The sequence below is a fragment of the Stylophora pistillata genome, chromosome 5 (assembly GCF_964205215.1).
Source record: "Stylophora pistillata chromosome 5, jaStyPist1.2, whole genome shotgun sequence".
NCBI lineage: Eukaryota > Metazoa > Cnidaria > Anthozoa > Scleractinia > Pocilloporidae > Stylophora > Stylophora pistillata.
In genome coordinates, this window is record NC_142523.1 from 35,889,335 (window position 1) to 35,909,380 (window position 20,046).

At 37.2% G+C, this 20,046-nt stretch overlaps 2 protein-coding genes across 2 annotated transcripts in view; one reads left to right on the forward strand and one right to left on the reverse strand.

Moving 5' to 3' along the window:
* LOC111342868 (Fanconi anemia group D2 protein) overlaps nt 1-18,871 on the forward strand; it is a 32,712-nt gene extending 13,841 nt beyond the window's left edge. Inside the window, exons 16-46 of the mRNA XM_088762310.1 lie at nt 217-351; nt 1,021-1,152; nt 2,666-2,773; nt 3,266-3,315; nt 3,552-3,611; nt 4,059-4,140; nt 4,511-4,630; nt 4,956-5,029; nt 5,809-5,934; nt 6,310-6,413; nt 6,767-6,882; nt 7,410-7,518; nt 7,596-7,713; nt 8,510-8,546; nt 8,938-9,077; nt 9,403-9,484; nt 11,027-11,143; nt 11,370-11,498; nt 11,777-11,895; nt 12,209-12,322; nt 12,429-12,562; nt 13,203-13,302; nt 14,268-14,393; nt 14,916-15,018; nt 15,309-15,380; nt 15,767-15,805; nt 16,564-16,638; nt 17,025-17,099; nt 17,302-17,379; nt 18,070-18,252; nt 18,542-18,871. Of these exons, the coding sequence (XP_088618436.1) occupies nt 217-351; nt 1,021-1,152; nt 2,666-2,773; nt 3,266-3,315; nt 3,552-3,611; nt 4,059-4,140; nt 4,511-4,630; nt 4,956-5,029; nt 5,809-5,934; nt 6,310-6,413; nt 6,767-6,882; nt 7,410-7,518; nt 7,596-7,713; nt 8,510-8,546; nt 8,938-9,077; nt 9,403-9,484; nt 11,027-11,143; nt 11,370-11,498; nt 11,777-11,895; nt 12,209-12,322; nt 12,429-12,562; nt 13,203-13,302; nt 14,268-14,393; nt 14,916-15,018; nt 15,309-15,380; nt 15,767-15,805; nt 16,564-16,638; nt 17,025-17,099; nt 17,302-17,379; nt 18,070-18,252; nt 18,542-18,613 (3,129 nt within the window). The 3' untranslated portion in view covers nt 18,614-18,871. The remainder of the gene's footprint in view (nt 1-216; nt 352-1,020; nt 1,153-2,665; nt 2,774-3,265; nt 3,316-3,551; nt 3,612-4,058; nt 4,141-4,510; nt 4,631-4,955; nt 5,030-5,808; nt 5,935-6,309; nt 6,414-6,766; nt 6,883-7,409; nt 7,519-7,595; nt 7,714-8,509; nt 8,547-8,937; nt 9,078-9,402; nt 9,485-11,026; nt 11,144-11,369; nt 11,499-11,776; nt 11,896-12,208; nt 12,323-12,428; nt 12,563-13,202; nt 13,303-14,267; nt 14,394-14,915; nt 15,019-15,308; nt 15,381-15,766; nt 15,806-16,563; nt 16,639-17,024; nt 17,100-17,301; nt 17,380-18,069; nt 18,253-18,541) is intronic.
* A 346-nt stretch (nt 18,872-19,217) lies between these two features.
* Nucleotides 19,218-20,046, reverse strand: part of LOC111342869 (uncharacterized) — a 5,825-nt gene continuing 4,996 nt past the window's right edge. Inside the window, exon 9 of the mRNA XM_022950000.2 lies at nt 19,218-19,883. Coding sequence (XP_022805735.2) covers nt 19,808-19,883 — 76 coding nt within the window. The 3' untranslated portion in view covers nt 19,218-19,807. The remainder of the gene's footprint in view (nt 19,884-20,046) is intronic.

Here is a 20,046-nt window from a genome sequence, read left to right on the forward strand (position 1 = left end):
GTAGTAACTGATACGTCCTTATAAGAAACATCCCCAACAGTCACTTTGTCTCAGCAAATTGTGCTCAACCATTGGGAAAGTTTCAGAAAAAACAAAACAAAAACAAAACGGAGGTTTCACTAGTCCCGGCTATTGGACAGCAGTTTTGTCACACCCTGATTCTGATGTAATTGCTTTAACTCTCTTTTAAGTGTTTTGTTTTGTTTTTGTTTTCAGATTCTGAGGGAATATTTCCCTGACTTGTTGTCCTTGGCAGAAATTCTACTGAGATCTCCTGACCCATCAGTCTGTTCCTATGCTTGTTCTACGTACAAACTATCATTTGTTTCATTTGATCTTTACTGTCAGCAGGTACCAACTGAAATTATAACATAACCAAAGTAAAGCATGCGCTCTGATTGGTCAATTTAGCGTCCCCCATTTGCCCATGGGTGTACACTGCTGATGTGAGCATATGCAAAGACTAGTTTTCCGCGCGCTTGTTTTTTTCTGGTCCGGTAAGATTTGTCAATGAAAGGGAACTCTTTACCTACAATGTTATGTTATAAAACAAATGGCAAACACCACAGCATACACTATTGAGTTATGGATGCACTTGGGAGGTTTGCTAAGCACTCAAGAAGCTAGAGTCGCTCTCGGCTATCGCCTCGAGCAACTCTTACGCTTTCTTGCTTAGCAACCTCCCATGTGCATCCATAACTCAATAGTGTACGCTGTGGTGTTTACCATTTGTTAATTCTTCTTTCATTTTGTCATTGGTAGATGGGTAGACTTTATTTAGAAGGGATGCAGATATCGTCAGACAGTACTCAAAGTGATGAACCAATGCAAAAATTATTTATTTATTTATTTATTAACTAACTTCGCCAAACAACAACAATCAAAATAAGTAAATAAATAAAAAAGAAAAAATAGACAATGATAAAAAAAAAAAATGGCAGGGACATTGCAACAGCATAGCCAATTACAGCAGGCCCAGAATATAAAAGAAAATAAAACAGACCTTGGTTCTTGTTGTAGGAGGTGGTAGGGACATTAGTGACCCATATAGGCAGTGGATTTGCGGCAGAAGCAGATGCCTCATTAGATGTGCTATCAGATCTTGTTGAATCTCATGCAGATATCATGGCACCTTTTGCTATTTTTATTAAAGTAAGTTCAACTGCTCATTAGGACTTTTATGTCTACAGTTAGTTTTTTGTTGACTGATATAACACATGAAGCCTTTTATTTACTTCAATGAACTTGGGGGAAGTGTGCTAATCTCTTCCAAATCTATAAGTAAACACAGTTTTGTACAAGGAGCCAATGTTTCTCTTAACCCTTTAACTCCTAGAAGTGATTAACCTGTAACTTCTCCCTATATTATCCATACGTGATCCAGCAAACAGGTAATGAGAATACTCAAACTTATCAGGTATCGTAATTTCCAGCTGTTTACCTGCGGGTAATCTGTTGATTTTGCCTTAAACATGCGCCACTGTGGGTAATAGGGAGGTGCGGGTTATGTGACAATTTTGAAATCTACTGGCAGTTGAATTGAAAAAATCCTCACCTACCTGCGTTTCCACCTCTCAGATGAATTTTATTGTATTATAAGTGCCACAAAATAGCATGAAAACATGATGCCAACTTGAGTTTATTTCACGCACAATTAGTCGCGTGATGAACAAATTACTATCGGCACGCGTGTAAACAAAACCTTGCAGGTGAAAAAAATAAATCAAGGATACCAGCACATCAGTAACAAATTTCCAGTTAACACTAGCCTCCGCTGAAAAGAATTTTCCCGTTTTAAGGGACTTGTTAGGCCCAGTAGAACTGGAGATATGGATTTTTTTGAGAAATCAACATGGTGCTGAATGATTGTTTGCACAAAATGTGGCCACAAATTCGCGGAGCATTTTGTACAAATTTCCTTTGCTTTTAAGGTGCGTGTTATCCACCAGTGTGGGTAATCTGTTGACTTTTTTTTTTTTTTTCGCTACATGCAATAATCGGCTGGTGCAGGTAATTGGCCAAGGGTAAACGGCCGGGAATTACGGTAGAAGTTGTTGCCTTGATAATTCTTGTCACCAATTTACAAGGAGATGTGTGGCAGTTAGAGGGGAGAATTGATAATCAGATCTTGGATTAATGTCAGTATTCATAATTATCCTCTCATCTCTACATAGTTCCTTTGGTGCTGACCGGGAGAATTTGTTTAACAATCCAAGTGTTACCTTTGCAGCTTATTTTAATAAAAAATGTGCCTTAAGCACATTAAAGAACTGTTTCACCCTGATTGGGAATACAGCGACCCATACCAGGACTACATCATACGTAACAAGCGACTTCAAATCTAAAAGCTCGCGGGAATAACTCACGTGATATTCCGTAACGAAACAACCGCAAATGAAAATAACGAAACGGAATTAAAAATGGTAGCCACACCAAGCTTCCTAGATTGGTGATGATTTCCTTTGTTCTCATGATCTTGATAAGGGATTCAGCCAGCAGTGTTACCTTAAAGAGAAATTAGATGCTGGTCGCTCTTATTGTTTCAAAAGTTAGAAAAAGGGTTTAACTCTTTAAAGAAAGTTACCATAACTATGCTATATTCTTTTATGTAAGAGATGAAAGCCTTTAAGTAGTAACTTTGTAGAACAACTTGTTTTGATTTAAGGGTCTTTTGGATTACTTGGATAATCTCACAATAACACAGATCAGAAAGCTGTTTAGTATGCTGAGCACCCTGGCTTTTGCCAACCAACAAGAAGGAGGACTGATACAGGTACTAATGATACAAGTAACCTTTATTCAGAAAGAAAGATGTTGTTTGTATATTGCAAGCATTTTTTCCTGTGTCAGAGGCAGGCAACAAAATAAAGAATATTATCTCTTAATTCTACAACCTCACTCAATATTTACTGTCCATCTGTAACTTGTTACTCACATCGCATCTTTGGAATTGCTGATCATAGCAATATCCTGGGCGTGTGACACATATATGCATCTATATACTGACCTACCAATAGCTACTCCACTTTATAGTGGTCTTCCTTATTTTAAGCATGAGGGGTTAAAGAAAAATTTCAAACTGGTAGGGTAATCCTTTCACTAGTGGAATTTTCAAGAATTCCAAGCAATTTTAAATAGTAATCATATTGTTAGGATTCAAGAGTTTGCAGTAATGGTAGTTGACCATGCAAAATTGACTGATTAATTAAAAAACAATTTTCTCGGAACATTGGTTATAAAACTGATTTTTTTTTTGTTTTTCAAGGATGACATGCATATTGTGATTAGAAAACAACTGTCAAGTAATTCTGCCAAGTAAGATAATTATAATGTCTTAATTTGTGTGATTTTGACACTCTTTTGAAAGACTAACACAGTAAACTTTGCTGATCCAACAAGCTTTGCAAAATTAATTAACATTCACACCCTTTGCACACACAAAGAATTAAAATGTTCTGATATTCAATGTGATTGCAATGTTACTACCTACGATAACTAATTTGAACAACAGTTACATTCCTTTTCACAAAATTTCTGTGCATTATTTTCAGATACAAGAGAATTGGTATCATAGGAGCCATTATGGTTGTACACAGCATGGCCAAGAAGAGGTTTGCACTGGTTTAAAAATCTTTTCTCTTCTTTTTCATTTAATTATGTTGTATATGGAGGTCAGTGTTTTGCATGTTCCAGCTTGAAAAGGCAAGCTGTGAAAATTTGTAATGGTGATAACGGACCCTTTTGAGTCCACCACAGTCTTTAACTATTGGAAAATATAAACCCACTCTAATGACATATTCTACCCAATTACGTTAACATAGGCATGATACAGAAACTGCCCCATTATACTGTTCAATTTCAAGCACATGGTATACACAATTGTATTAATGCTTAAATCCTACTGCTGATAACCAATCACATAAAATTATGAGAACTTTCAAATTGTTAGTCTTAGTGATTGGGAAAATTCTGCTTGTCAGTGAAAATCATGCTGAGAGTTGATGAAAAAGTGCATGTACCCTGAAAATGTGATCTTTTGTCTTTTGTTGATCTAACAGATCTGTGAATGAGGGATCAGAAGAAACAATGGACTCTCAGTCACAACCAAGAACCACTCTCTCTAATGATGTTTACAAACAGGTAAAAGATTGTAGTTCATCACTAGTAAGAGTCCCATGACTTAGCAGATGACTTCTACTTGTGTTGTTGTACTTTCAGTCACTTCCTCACACGGGTTCTAATAACTTTTTCTATAAGTGGTTACTGGGGGTATAACAAGACAAACCCAAACCTTGGAGCTTGCAGGCTAAACAGTTGGTGACAAGAGGTCACATACAGCAGATTTGCTACCTGCCCATTATATTCTCATAATGCACTGTTGCTAGATTTTCTCAAACACTGGTTCTTCTTGTAGACTTACCCATGCTTCTTATCACTATTTTAGCTTTAAAATAGGATAGCAAGTTCTGTTGAGAGATGTCAAACTTTGTCTTTGATAATTTCTCGGCAGATTTGTAGCATGTTAGAAATGATACGTAACAGCACCAATCAGACTCCAGAAGCCGCAGCATTGTTTTATGATGAGCTGGCAAGAATTATTCAACTTGGAGGCATTGATCCAAAAATTGAGGTGATGTTACTTGTCAGGGAGTGTCAAAAGCATTAACAAGAATTTAACTGTCTTATAATACTATAATAAGCAATAACAAGGAAGAAAGAATAAAAGATCAAATGAATGTATATAGTTCAAAATGAAATGGGCCATTTCTATCATGCCCAAAGTCTCTGTTTTGAAATGAAGCTAAGGCATAAACCTTTTATTTGAACAGTACCTTAAATATTGCAAATAAAAATCATTTTCAAAACAAAGGTTTGCTCTTTGTCTAATTTCAGAAGTAAAAGATTTTGGAACTCAATTGTTAAAGTTATTTATAAGTGTACATATTTTGTGGCAGGCCTGGATAAGTGAAACAGTTGTGGCTGATTTTCAAGATGACTTTCTAGTGGACAGAGAGCAACCCACAGAAAGGTATCAAAGCATTTGTTCCTGCATCAGTCTAGGGAAAAGATTAAACAAACAGATATTAAATGAAGATAATTTGGTTTTATCATCTGAGTTGATAATGTGAATTGGCCACCGTAAATATGCATCGTTGACCAAGCATGAGGTCAGGATAGCTGGATTTTGGCCAAGTTCTTGAGACCAAGTTAAGGTCCTTATCAATGCCAAAAGAGAAAGAGGTTATCTGTAGCAAATAGAGTTCTCTTTCCTAAGAATCAAGAATGACTTACAAGTTTATTTTGAGAGCTAGGCAAGTAAGCCAACTGTGTTTGTAGCACAATAAACCACAAGAGTAATTTTATATATATATTTGTTTTGACTGTCTTCTGCTGCATTTTGCAACTCCATTGCCAACATTGTCCAAAAACTAAAATCTTTGTAAATCAACTCCATGCAATGTTTTTCATGCATTTGATCAAAGCAGGCAATCCCAGGTGGGCAAGATGGGTTAGGTAGCCAATCAGAACACAGGATTTGCTTCATATTGCCCACAGATGCTGCCAGAAATATACATGTATTAAAAAGAGTTTTTAGGCATCCTGTCAGGGCATCCCTTTGATGAAGGGCTAATGCTTGAAAGCATTTTCAACATTTTACAAAGGCCATGTATTTATCAAATTAGTTGATAGAACCTAATTATCTTGTAATATCCCCAATGATGTCGCACCACAGTCTCTTTAGAAACTTACCCCCTTCAGATAAATAAATCTTTAGCTATAAACATAGAATTTTCATGTTTTTTAAAGTGTTGGTGTTCCCATGGAGTTATCATATGCCCTGGATGAGGCAGAAGAAGGCAGCATAGCTGTTAATATCCTTCCATTACTCCTGGCATCCAGAAAGGGTGCAACAAGCAAGGAAAAACTTGACAGGTAAGGGAAAGGAAACTAGAAAGTTTACAATTATAATTATAAGAATAACTCAGTTCAGTATACACCATATATAATCTAATGGTTTCCACAAAATCTGGGTAACATTTCATAAGTAAAAATAGTGACCCACTGTTTGTCCCTTGCAAGTTTTTTTTTAAATCACTTTCCCCTATGTGATAAGCACCTTGTCTTGGGGCAACCATTTCCTCAGAATTAAAACTTTTACAGGTATAGAGAAAGTGCGAGAAAAGTGATTTATACTGGCATTTGTTGTTAACTTTGTGAACTGAAGTATCAAAGCCTTTAAGTTATGTCAACTTTGATATTCATAAGGCACTTTTAATGTTAAGATGAGGCATTTTCTCTCTTAATTAGTGTACCAGCCTCTCTCATATGCCTTGCACCTCATTTCCGCCTTTTGCGGGTCTGTGAAGAAAGTCAACACAAGGGAGATCTTGAAGGAATTGATGCTCTTTTAGGTAAACTAAAGTACTTTATGTGATTTTGGAATGCAAAGCATTGTGCAATTCAGAACAAAATGCATGTTTTTAATGATCTTTATGGCTTGGCACAATCTTAAGCAATCTTTAAGAATTCATTATCTCTTCCATTTTGCTTAAGGTTCAGGGAAAGAATCCTCAGAAAGTTGATCCAAGAATCTCTTTTGAAAGGGTTTCTATGACAGATTTTAAAGATCTGATGCAATTAGAGCCCCAGAGGAAAATTGCGATCACAACCAATTTTCAGTGTTTCTAGGTTCTTTAATCAGGGAATAGCCTAAAATTGAATTGGCAAACTTGTCAAAATATTTACACATTATTTCTCTTTTTAGGGTGTCCACTTGTTAGTTTTAAAGAAGAAATGATCAAAGAGATATCCTCTTTAGACCAAGCAGATAGAGAAGTCATTTGTGGAACTTTGTTCCACACTGTGAACTGGTTCCGAGAGGTACATGTGTTATTGATGACATAATGTTTTGTAAAGTTAAAAATTAATAGTAATTCTCCAAATCATTCTTTATGAAAATTGCCCCTTACCTTTAAAAACAAAATAATGAATAAAGGCTGATAGTTTTGAAAGAAACTGTTTGGGGCTGTGTCGGTGGGAGTAACGAAATAATTTGGATATATCAACAAAGTTGAAATGGCAAATTGGCCACCGTAACGATTACAAAAGCTGACGTTTCGAGCGTTAGCCCTTCATCAGAGCGAATAGAGGAATTGTGGGTTGTGTGTGCTTTTAAAGGCAGAAAATGGAGCTACGTTATTGGTGGGAACATGGCAACGAGAAAAACACAAATAAAAACAGAGCTTCTTTCATCTGTAATTGAACAATTAGGAGTTTATACTTTTTAAAGGGTACTAGCGAAACACTTTCCTGTCATTTTGGAAGCATGATTTGAAGTCTTATTATCACTGCAGTCAGCCATTTGATTTGTAATGGACCGCCCGCCACTTGAACCTTACACATTTCAGGTTGTGAATGCATTTGCATCCCAAGAAAGCCCTGAATTGAGAGGAAAAAGCATTGCAAGACTTCAAGGGATAACAACATTGTGTGCTGTTTTGGAAAAATGCCTTGCAGGTTAGACTGAAATTGTACTTGTTTTTCATTATGCTCTTGAATAAGTTATTGATTTTACATTGATTAATTTTTATCAGCCACACCTACCTTTAAGCCTCCACTGGCGACCTTTGACTTTGAAGACTCACTGGTGACAAGTCCTCATTCAAATGGGAACAAGTCCAAGGCTAAGAAAGGGAAGAAGACGAATAAAGGGTAAACATTAATTACCATCTCATTTTCTTCTTTATTTTCCATCCAGATGTTATAGACACTGAATGCAAATATGGCGTCCAATTTGAGTTGCCATTGTTCTGGAATCACTAGCCTCTCGCACATGTAATAATCCTTTTGTGTTTCCATGCGAAGATGAGGCTAGTGAGTCCAGAACAATGGCAACTCAAACTGGACGCCATATTTGCATTCGGTGTAGAGTTGTTATGAGAATCAGGAAAATGCAGCCTAAAAATTTGATTGGGATTCAGTTCAGTTCAGTCCAGTGGCTGGCTTGCATAATGTTGTTGTTTGTCATGCGCCCTTTGGCCCTTAGGAGTGACCAGGATCTAATTTCTCCTTACAATATCACCCCTAAATCACACATTAAAGTCATGAGAATAAAGCAAATGATCACCAATTAAAGAAGCTCTTGATTGGTTAACAAATTCTCCTTGTCAGCACCTTGTGTGAAAACAGAATGGAGAATGTGCATATTCATGTTATTGTGTATTTAGCATTAATTTCGTAATTTTTTTTTAGGTCTTTAACACTAGCAAAAATGCAATAATTATTTTTGTCTACTGTTAGGCCAGACATCCACACTAATTCCCATGAAAAAGTGATTTTTATTTTCAATGCACATGAACTAGCAATTCTTTCTCTGTCATTAACTATCACTTAGAGTAAATGAATTGTTATAATAATTGTTAGCTATACCTTCCTATAGATTGCACTGACAGGATCAATAAATGAATGATAACAAACATAACTTATTTACTTGTTTTGCTTTTTCCAGATCACACACTGAAAAACCAGATGATTCTATAGAAAAGGTAAAGAATCCAAGTTGAAAGTGTCATATTAAGTAATCTGAGACTGCTTTCATTGGTTTTTCTTTACTTTGCTCTGTGATTGGTCCTGAAAACTCATTCTACTCTCTCAACCAATCAGATGCAAAACTGAAACCATTTACAACTTGGTCACGTGGGTTTTCCTGCATTTAGGCAGTTTGGTTGTTTCAGTCCTCATTGTTTCAGTCCTCATTCAGTCCTCATTGGCTTTCTCAAGATGTGTAATAAATTTGGTTTTGGTTTTACAACACTCAATCAAAATACGGTGGAATATTTTCCAAATGGTCAGGGTTTTGTGTTGTAGTTCAACACACAGTCGTCATCTGTCTTGTGGAGTTTTGCATGATATGGTGTTGGGTTACTGTGGTTGCAGATAAAAGATCCGGAAACAGAAAATGCCAATAACAAAGAAAGTGAGACACAAAAAGACAGCTGCAAAGATACAAAAGAAAAGGAGAAAGATAATGAAAAATCAACAACTATATCCATGTCACAGTATCAAGCATTTCTCAGGTAAAATCTGGTATTCTATAGTAGTTTAATTGCTGAATAAAGACAAAAAGCTTTCATTTAACCAAAAGATCTTTTACCTGATGTAACACCAGCCCATTTCCTATGTTAGTTTTTTTTTTTTTACTCACTTGAATGACTCAAACATTGTCCGGTGGCTGTGGGCAACTGAAAAGTGGCTTTATGAAAACTGGGGCACAGCTGAATAAAACTATGCACAGTTTGCAGCAGCATTGCTTAGTAACCAAATGATGATAATTTACATTACTGGTAATTTTTGTCCCTGATTCTCAGCTCTCCTTTAATTTCTTCTTCTTTCTTTTCAAAGGGAGTTGGATCTCAAGACATTTAGTATTTTGAAATGTGGTCTGGTCTCCCGTGAAGTTTTGGATTCTGAAATGAATACAGAGGTTTGTAGTTAGTTGTATAAAAAAAATTATTACAAGCTATAAGAATTTGAAAAGTCACATTCAGTGACATATATACAACAGAGTTCAAGTTGATCAAGGAAATCCATAAAAACATGAAATTAGCGAAGTTATATTTCAGACCTGGAAACACTGTGGTTCATGGAAAGTCCCACAAACCTCCTTTATTGATTTTTCTCATTTAATGGGTTTTGTTCTTATGGTTTTGAAATGAATGTCTTGATCACAGGAAATGGTAAATACCAAAACTTCTTGGAAAGGTCATGCTAAGTTGTGCAACTTTATGAGTTTTTAAAGTACAATCCCTAAACAAGTTTTGCTGCCTTACCAAAACCACAATGATAGAGAAACAAAGGGTCAGTCTAACTTTTGTCTGTTGGCATGTAACAACAACAACAACAACAACAACAACAACAACAATTTAACATTTATATAGCGCAAACTACTGTATAGATAATCAGTCACGCTTTTACAATCAGTTAAGGTGAGATCGGACGTCAGAATTCATCAGGCGCAATATGCAGCCACGTCAGTCCATGTATTGATCTCACCTTCCCTCCCCAATTCACCCTAGATTAGACACTACACAAAGATAGACCACAACACCGGGCACTATGTGCCCTACTCTTCTCGAAGAGTGTGTGGGTTCTTTAACAACCCACAATTTTTATCACATATAAGGGCTTGTGAGAAGGGACCTCCATTTATCGTCCCTATCCGAGAAGACTAGAAAGTCTAACCATTTGCAGATATTATTATTACAAAGGCAGCACTTTCTTCTCTGTTATTTAAAGACCCTGAGTGTTGGTCCGGCCAGAGTCGAAACCTTTAGCACTTTTAACCTTTTGGCACTCGAAATCTGATTGTTAATTTTCCCCTTCCAGCTTCTACACGTTTCCTTGTAAGTTAGTTTTGAAAATTTGGTATTACTTTGAACTTTGAACTCTTAATTATTTCACACTATTAATGGAAGTTAATATTTATATGAAAGATAGGAGAAAGAGAGAAGAATAGAAGTAATATTTGGCCATAAAGATAAGTTTGAGAGGTGTACAGTGTCCAAAGTAGCAAAAGCTTTCTAGTTGAACAATATAATGGTCATATATTTAATAGATAGCAGCCTAAAAGGAAAGTAAATTAGCAGAAAGGAAGTAAAATGATTAGGTTTTGTTGAACAAGGTTGAAGTTTCCATTTTTTCCTTAAGAGAAGATCATTAGCAAAGTAAAATGATCCAGTTTGGTTGAGCAAAAGTTGATGTTTCCATTCTTTTTTAAAGCTATTGTAAGGCATGTATTTAAGATAAGTGGGTACAGTTTTCCATTTCTTTGAAGCAGAGAAGATAAAAGATCAAGATAAAAACTTCTAAAGTGTTAATTCTGAATATTCTCAATACCTGTTGGTTGGATAACGTATAGTTCGTTATAATTATGGCTACAGAGAGAAATTACAAGTTCATCACTTCTTGGATTTAATGTATAATAAAAAAAAACATGTTAAAATACATAATTATTGTTTGACTGCAGGAGACAACAATATTGCAACTCCAGGCACCTCAGCTGGAGTTTCTGTTGGAGGATCTTTCCAGAAAGCTTCAGTATTCACTCTCAGCTTCTGCATCTTCAAGGAGGAACTTTCTCAAGGTAAGTCTGGTGTCAAAAAAGGTTTAAGTCTGTACTGGAGGCAAGTGGCCCATCCATTATTAACAAATGACCAGGAGTATCAATGTTCCCCCCCTGGGTGGGATGCCAATTCATGGCAGGGTTACCTCCTCCCCCCCCCCCCCACCACCTTATAAAGCAAGGGTTGTTAGCATCAACTAACTGCAGCTTTGCTAATCTACAAATGGCATCTCATCATGTCTTTCAGGTCCGTCAGGATAAACTAGTGGGTTTTTCCAACTTGTCCAGGCATCCTGCAAAAGAAGTGGCCAAGTATGTTGTAGAGCTGCTGCCAGTCTTGTGTGAGCATTTAGAGGCTACCAGTGCTTTCTTCCAGGTAAACATTTTTACAGCTCACCTGTATGATAACATTCTGACCACTTGTCCTCAGCGCTGAAGATAGTGCTGAAATTATTGAATGAAAGTGTTAACTTAAGGATAAGAGAGAAGATAAATTGGATCTTGTGTTCCTAAAGCTTCTTCACCCATGTATTGAGTGATACTATTGGTCAACTTGTTATCTCAGTGTTGGTTGATATAATTATTAGGTGATACTCATTTAACATGTTGACCCATTCTTTGTTGTTATTGATTTCTGTTACTTTTAACTGGCAGGCTTTAGTTGCCCAAAATGACGGCTTGATGGATGGTCCAGGCTATAACACTGATGAAGCACAGGTGATGGCTTCATGTTATCACCTCCTTTTCAACTGTCTGCAGACTCTCTTTGCATGGTTTGTATCACCACAAATTGTGATTGTTTTGTTTGCTCCAGCACATTCATTTTTAGAGCATAATAATTTTTGGGTTGTCTTCTATGCTAATTTCTGGAACTTGTTATCATGTCGAAAGTCTATGCCGACTCTGGTTTTTGAGTATGCCTTCTACTATTTATGTCATTATTAAAAGGCAATTTTTGAGCCTTATGAAATTTCTGCCCAGGAATAAACAATTGTAGGGCTTTGATGTCTTGTATATACAGCTGTAGAACTAGAGTAAAGACTAGATCAATAATTTAAGTTTATTTTTGCTTAACATACCTTTCAGGAGTGGTTTTGTGACCAGTGAACATCAAAACCTTTTCAAAAAAGCTCTTTTTGTGCTTTCCTCAAGAATTAAGCTCTCCAGCAAGTCTCAGCCAGGATTTCAAGCACTTCTTGAGTGAGCTCCTTTGTTATTACATACATGTTTTGGTTTTCGATTGAAAAGTTTGTTGCTCTTTGTTTTGGTTATTGTCATATCACAGTGACTTCATTTGTACCTACAGACAAAGCTTCCACTACCTTGAGCAGTTCCAAAGTAGTATTCCAAACATTACAACAGCTGTTAGCCTTACCAAGTTATTAGTAGTTTTGTGTGAAAGGGGAAGAGATGTCAACAATGGCATGAGCATTTCTCTAGGTAATGCAACTTTTATGAATTTTTTTCAATTTTCTGAATGTGAATTTTTTTTTAATTTTTAATTTTTAATTTTTTAAATTTTGAATTTTGAATTCTGAATTCTGAATTTGAATTTTCTGAATTTGAATCTTTTTTAATTTTTTTTTCTTTCATTTTTAATTTTTTTTTTTTTTTTCAAGCTACAGTAGTTACCTTACTTTCATTTGCTTCTGGAACAATCGGGTCTCCTTAATCCTTTACATTTTAACATCAGTTTACATAATTATTCTCCTTCCTTTTTTTTGTTTATTTTTAAGGTGCCAAAAGGGAGAATTTGAGTGCTTTTTTTAAGTTGGGGATTATTTCCTTTACTCTGATGACCCTAATGTTTGATTCTGAAATTGTAAGGTGAAATTATGTTTTGGTCACGTAGGGGCGTTCAAGTGTTAAAAAATCACATTTTTATTGCTTAGAGATGAGTGCAATTCATTTTCTCTTTCTCAAAAACTTAATACTTCTTTTTGAGTTGGTATTTTGTAGGAAGTGCCCTTTGCACTAGTTAGTACAACTGAAAATTACAAACTAAGTACCAACAGCATTCCCATTGTACCTACTGTAGATAACTTTAGTGAACATTCAAGTACTTTTTTCTCTTCTATAGCTGAGTTAACTGGGAATTTCCTCAAGCGTGAGTGGCTTAGACCTGATGGTGAAAGGGAAAGTGGTGCGAAATATAATGAGGCCTTACAGTTCTTGCTAAGGTAAGACATTCACATCGTTTGCTAATACCTAATGGATGCCAGAATTGGTAGAAAAGGAAATAAGGTGGGGTACATGTAGGTGGGTAAAGTTTGTACTTGAGCTAAGAAGCCCACTCAGCTGGAGCTCATCCCAGTTTCTGTTGCATGAAGGGACTAGAGTACCAGTGCTACCACTCCCTCATGCAGGGTTTGTACAGGTTATGGAAAACCTGGAAAGTCATAGAATTTCAAAATTTCATTTTCCAGGCCTGGAAAGTCATGAAATTTAGGTGTGGGTCATGGAAAGTCATGGAAAAACAGTATGCTCTCTATAAGTGAAAGGCAATAAGACCTAAAGTTAAAAAGTTAACTGACGAGTCCAAAAATCAGATTTAATTTCATTAGAATTAAACAGAAGCATGCATTGTGAGAATGTTTGCAAACAGTGCATGGAATCTTTCAAAAGGTCATGGAAAAAGTCATGTAAAGTGGTGGAATTTTAACAGGTCAAAAGTGTACGAACCCTGTCCTGAATGGGATGCTAGTTCATTGAAGGTTACTCACCTCCCTTACCCCACCCCCCTCCCCAAGGTAATGCAGCAACTAGGGGTGTTACTCTTTCCCCCATGGATGGGATGCTAGTCCATTGCAGGTCACTCACCTTCTTCATGCCACCCCTTCCCTAGGTAGCAAATGGGAGTATTATATGTACTATTCCCCCCCCCCCCCCGATGAAATGCTAGTCCATCGCAGGTTACATACACACATGCATACATACATACATCCTTTATTTGGTAAAGCAGGTTGAGGAAATGGCAGCTAATGCTGATGTGAACCTGCTATCTGTTACTCACTGCCTTACCCCACCCCCATCCCTATGTAGAAAATGGGAGTATTACTGCTTCCCCCCTGGATGGGATGCTAGTCTATGGAAGGTTAATGAGTTAGTGAGAGAATGACCATTTTTATTACTGAATGCTCCTTAGGTTTCATCTATCTTGTGCAGAGGACACCCTTGTCACAATAGAGGAGGTGGCAGGTGGAGCAGTGACAGAAGTCATTGAAAGTGAGGACAAGAATGCAGCCTCCACCACATATCAAACTCTTACAAGGTGATAAACGCAACTTAACAGAAGTTAAGTCAAAAATTGTAATATTCCTCTACAACTTGGTCTTTGTAGTACTTTGAAACTGAGAAAAAAAAAACCATGAGCACCAGAAACATGTTCCAAATTTTGTGTTAAAACCAACCACATTTGGTGATTAGGATATGCATGCTTCTACAAAACTGCATACCAGTGAATGTCATTGTGAACATTTAAGATTATACCAGATTGGTCTGTTTTTCACAACATGATAACATTCCAGGCTCCGGTTGTTCAAAGGGCAGATAATGCTATCCAACGGATAAATGGCTATCCAGCGGATAAGTGTTACCAAAATGTACTACGCTATCTACCGGATAGAGATTTATCCAGTGTATAGCGTTATCCATCCTTCGAACAACTGGGGCCAGATGTACATCTATTACCAGTGTTCAGAGTTTTCTGAGCTTTACAGTTGAAATGTGTCCCCTTAAATGGCTTATTTTTCTCCCTTGCTCAATATTTTTCTATTTATTTTTGTTTGGCTAGATCATCTTTGCCTTGTTACTACCGTGCAATGATGGAAGAGTTGATTGGACACCTCAAACAAACTCATTCCGTCGTGCCACTCAAAAAAACTGACTCTCCAGAGGTAAATATTAATGTATTTTTAAGTTGAAGTTCAAGATGTGAGTGTTATGCTATAATTTTTGTTTGTTTGTTTGTTGGTTGGCTTTTTGGGAGGGTAGGAGGGTGGCATTGTTCAATCGTGACTGAAACCTCTGTTTTACTGAGGGATTGGGCTAAATCTTAGTGGTAGTAGCATTTAATCTATATTCTTTTTTAATTTGTTTTGTGGTTAGATCCGCTAATTGTAGACAATAAGTGGACCTTAAAAGAAGTGCTTTTGAGAACTGAAAATTTTTTTTTTTGTCCCTTTAGTCCCATAATGAGAGGCTGGTGAAACTGAATATTTCTGTGAGACTTTTCCACATTCTTATAAATCTAGTTAAGGTGAGCTACAGATATTGGTTGAATATTATTTTGCAGAAAAGGCATTCTCAGTATTTGCTGATGACAACAAAAAAAAAAGGCATTTTAGTAGTGAAGAGAAAATGCACCAGTCACAGTCATTGAATAGCACCTGATTACAACATAATGCTTGATGACTTGATCTGTTGAAAGCCAACATCCACCTGAAGAAGACAAGTAGTATGCCGTTGAAATACATCTACCCACATCAGTAGTAACCATACTGAGAGACAAATGGTTCTTATTATTATAATTCATTGTTTGTTGGCTTATCTTGATGAACACTCAAAATCCTAGGGCAATACCTTCTCGTGCCAATTGATAATGCTATACTGAAAGAGGTTTTTTTTTTTCTTAATGTTGGACAGGCTTTTGATCAAAGATCTATGATTGGAGCATCTTTGAAGGTACAATGAACTTACTAGTACAATTTTTCCATCTAAATTTTACACATAACTGTTGAAAATCACAGCATGTTGCATTGTTCTTAAACCTTCCTGTCTTAGAATGTTTAACTGAACTAGTATTGAGGACAGTTCATTTTGCAGTTTAAGACATATACCTGCCATTTTAAAATGTTACTTTTCATGACATTTTCTTAAATGTGTGCTGTTCAAGATACGGTAACATATGAACTTTTCCCCCCTCTTTTGTCCCTTGCTCTAAGGAGGACTGCTTCTTCGCTTTGACACAATGTTTTTCCATTTTTTTCCCACCAATAATTAGTGTGAAAATCTATTTTCTTTGTATTGTCGGTCAGGTTACTTCTAGGTTTAAGAGTGTAGTTCTGGGCCCAGTCGTATAAAGGGCAAATAATGCTATTAAGTGGATAAGTTGCCATACAGCAAATAAAGGACTGTTAAACATACTGCTCTATCCACCAGATGGAGATTTATCTAGTGGATTGTGTTATCCAACCTTCAAACAACTGGGGCCTGGTCTGTAAAAGCCACAGTATTCCTCCCTTTAAAGCTTCATAACTTCTATACATTTACTGTTACTGAAGGTTTATAGATGAATTAGTCTGCTTGAGAACACTAAATGTACCCTTGCTGCATTGAAGCACATGAGAACTGGAAATCTGTGTCACTTTTTCTTCCCACAAAGTCTAGTCCACCTGTATTGTCATACTTAAAGTTTTAACCTCTTTTATTTTCTCTTGAAGTTTGGACGTTTGTTTGTGGACACATTCCTTAAGTTGGGGATGCCAGTTCTGGATTCTATGTTTAGGACACATAAGGTTTGTTAAATGAACTAATGGCAAAGAACCCCCTACCTCCAAAGCCCTTCCCATGCACAATATTTAAGTAGTTAGTTAAACACTTGACATCCTTTGTTTTCAGTACACTATTGACTAACACTGGTGTCTGGAGTTTTCACAAGTTACTTGCTGCTCAAGTGCTGGCTACTTAATACAAACAGTTGAAGACCTGTCTTGATCTGAAATCAATTTTAACCTTTACTTTATTTTGTTGTGCCCTAAAATGATTGATTGAGGCAGGAAAGAAAACAGTTAGTAAAAGCAGAGGGGATAGATCCGGTCAAAATTATTGTTTAAGTTTTTTGGAAGAAAAATGTGAGACTTCATTTTTTGACTCACCTACTGTACCTATTTCCTCCCAAAAGGATGACATTAATGGAATGTTGAAAAACTTGCAACAGAGCACAAGATCTCTTCAACATATCTGTGGACACAGCAAGGTCAGTTTTGCACCAGACATAAGCTCTATGCGACACAGCTTTTCCATACACCACCACCACTACCACCACTACCACCACCCCCTCCCCCACCACAACCCCCCACCACCACTACCACCACCCCCCTCCCCCACCACAACCCCCCACCACCACTACCACTAGCACCTCTTGTTTTATCTGATGATACTATTTCTCTTTGTATTAGGTAACAAAAGATCTCTCCCTCACTAATCATGTCCCAGCAGTCAAAAAGTGTCTGGAGACGTTTGTCTTCAGAGTCAAGGTACATATATTTTAGTTTGCTAACATTTGAAATCACAACCTTCTAACCCTTCAGTATTGGGTGGGAACCTTCTCTTGTAGGCAGTCATTGCCAGTGTCTTCTTTTCAGTCAATATGTTCTTCATTTGAACCCTGGGTGGATCATGTTATTGTGTTCTTGGGTAGGACACTTTTCTTAGACAGTGCTTCTCTACACCCAGGAACATAAATGGCAGGGGTTTCATTAATGTTTTCAGCAGATGGGCAACTGGTTTTCACAGGCAGGCAAAACCTTTTGAACTGAACGTCATTCTAGGATAAACTTTCCTCTAGATGGTCAAACCAGGCAGGCAAATGCATCCTCACAGCCAGTAAATTTGCCTGGTGCCCAGTCCTTTATGAAACCCCTAAAATGGGTACCAGCAATCTGATAGAGAAACCCAACAAAATGCCAGAAGGTAGCCTGCATTAGACAGTAGTCCTACTCAGAGTCATAGCATGCATACAGTTCTCCTAGGGACCTTATCCTGGGGACCCTATCCTGGGGACCTTATCCTGCGGAAGCAAGGTTGTGAGTCTTCCTGTAGTCAGACACTAGATCTGAGATTTACAGAAAGTTAGTTGTGTGAAGGGAGTGAATGTTTTAGGTCAAATGCTCATATTTCTGTAAATGATTGACTTTAGCTTTTCTATTATTTTGCTTGGTTTGTAGGCAATGCTTACACTAAACAAATGTCACGAGGCGTTCTGGGTTGGGACACTTAAGAACAGAGACATACATGGTCAAGAGATCATGTCGCAGCAGTCTGCCGCAGAAGAACCTGCAGAAGAGGAGGAGGAAAATGAAGAAATGGAGGATGATGATGATGATGACGATGATGCCGACAAAGACAATGTAAGTTCACTTTCATGATTCAGTTTCTGTGACACACAGGAAACCAAAATCACCAGAACTATTTATGGAATGTTTTGGATTTCTGAGGTGGAAGTCCAGTCAGGTGTGGGAAAATGTAATTATGTAGTTTTGAAGTTTGCTCACTTGTCCTGTCTTCGATCAGTGAGAGACGTGAAGACCCAATACTTAGAGTGCTGGGCTCTGGGTCGAGGAGTTGGGGTTCAGAACTTGAAGGGTCATTGTGAGTACCATGTTCTCTTCTCTTACAATGACTTGTCTTTATTTTTAGGGAGATGAAGATGCGAGTAATGATGGAGAATCTAAACATGAGGGTGGGGAGTCGTACAGTGAAAGTTTCTAATCATGATTAGCATTATGATAAATGTTGGAAACTCTTGTTTCAAGCTTCTGTCATGGTTTGAAAAAAATTGTTACAGTAGTGTTTGGATTAAGTGTGTGTAGCTTATCAATCTTAGCCAGAATCCCAAGAGAACTACAGAGGTCAAGTCCAAAACTCTCTACATAAAGACAGCTTGTATGGTTGGAAGCTCAGTTTGTATAGTGAAAAGAAAGCCAGGCTTCAATGACTTTTTTGTTAATAAAATTCAAATTGGTAGAACATATTGAGCAAGGCTGTGGTGTAGCAGTGCCCAGTGGCTCCTGGTGCCTCGCTTTTACTCTTGGGCAACTCAGGAATCTTAGTTCTTTCATAAAAAGCATAATGCTGCGTACCCTGGGTTTCACAGTTTCAGAGCACTGGGCTCCCTTCAATTTTTCTTAGAGCACAGCCTTGCTGAGGAAAGAGAATTCTGAAACAAAAAATATTGCACAATGCATGAGCCCAATTTGTTGAAGAAACAAATAGAGACAGTTGAGCCTACACTGTCATGCATAACTGAACCAAAACATACATTCCTCCTTTTCCCTGATTCAGTCTTAATACATTCATAGACACAGTAGCAGGGTTTCCTTAGAAACTTATCCCCTTTATTGAACCTTGAATAAATAGACTATTCTAGGGCAATATGTCTTTCCTTGTTGCTACATTGACTGCCATCAAGGCATTACATTTTTGCATATCATCTAAATGGTAACTCCCAGCCATCTGTATATCTCTTGTTATTACATGACTCAGGCAGTCAGAGGGCCAATAACTAAAATCAACCAATCAAAATGCTCTATTGCCGGTCAATATTCTCTCAGTATTGGACCGGGCACTATCCCAAATGGTCCCGAATGATACCGCACTTGTGTCCCTTTGAACTTCAGTCATATAATAAATCTCTTATTAACCAAGCTTGCTCTTGACCGTACTGGAAGGATATCGGCGCTTGGTCTGTACTGTCAAGATCTCAGGCCGATATTCTCCCAGTATGGCCCTCGCACTTGGTTAATAAGATATATTTATTAAATAGGAGGCACATTTAAAAGAGAGATCTTGCTACAGCCTCAGATCAAACCACAACGGCTGATATCTCTTGGTGCTATTGAAAAGCTAGTGAAAAAATTTATTCAGGAGCCTTTTTCTTGTGTCCATATCACTGATATCTGCATATTATCTTGAGTGCATCCTATTCCATTCCACACAGTCTGCATATCTGACTCCTTTTCCACCAAACAAATCCAGAGCACTGTTAATATAAAAAATACAGGGTAATACAAGAACTCCAAACAATTATGTACTTTGAGAAAGAAATCAATTGATTAACCATTTAAACCTTTTTTTTTTTTTTTTTTTTTACTGACAAGACCTTCAGTTGTCAATGGATTCCTTTAATCTCTCAGGAGTTTAAA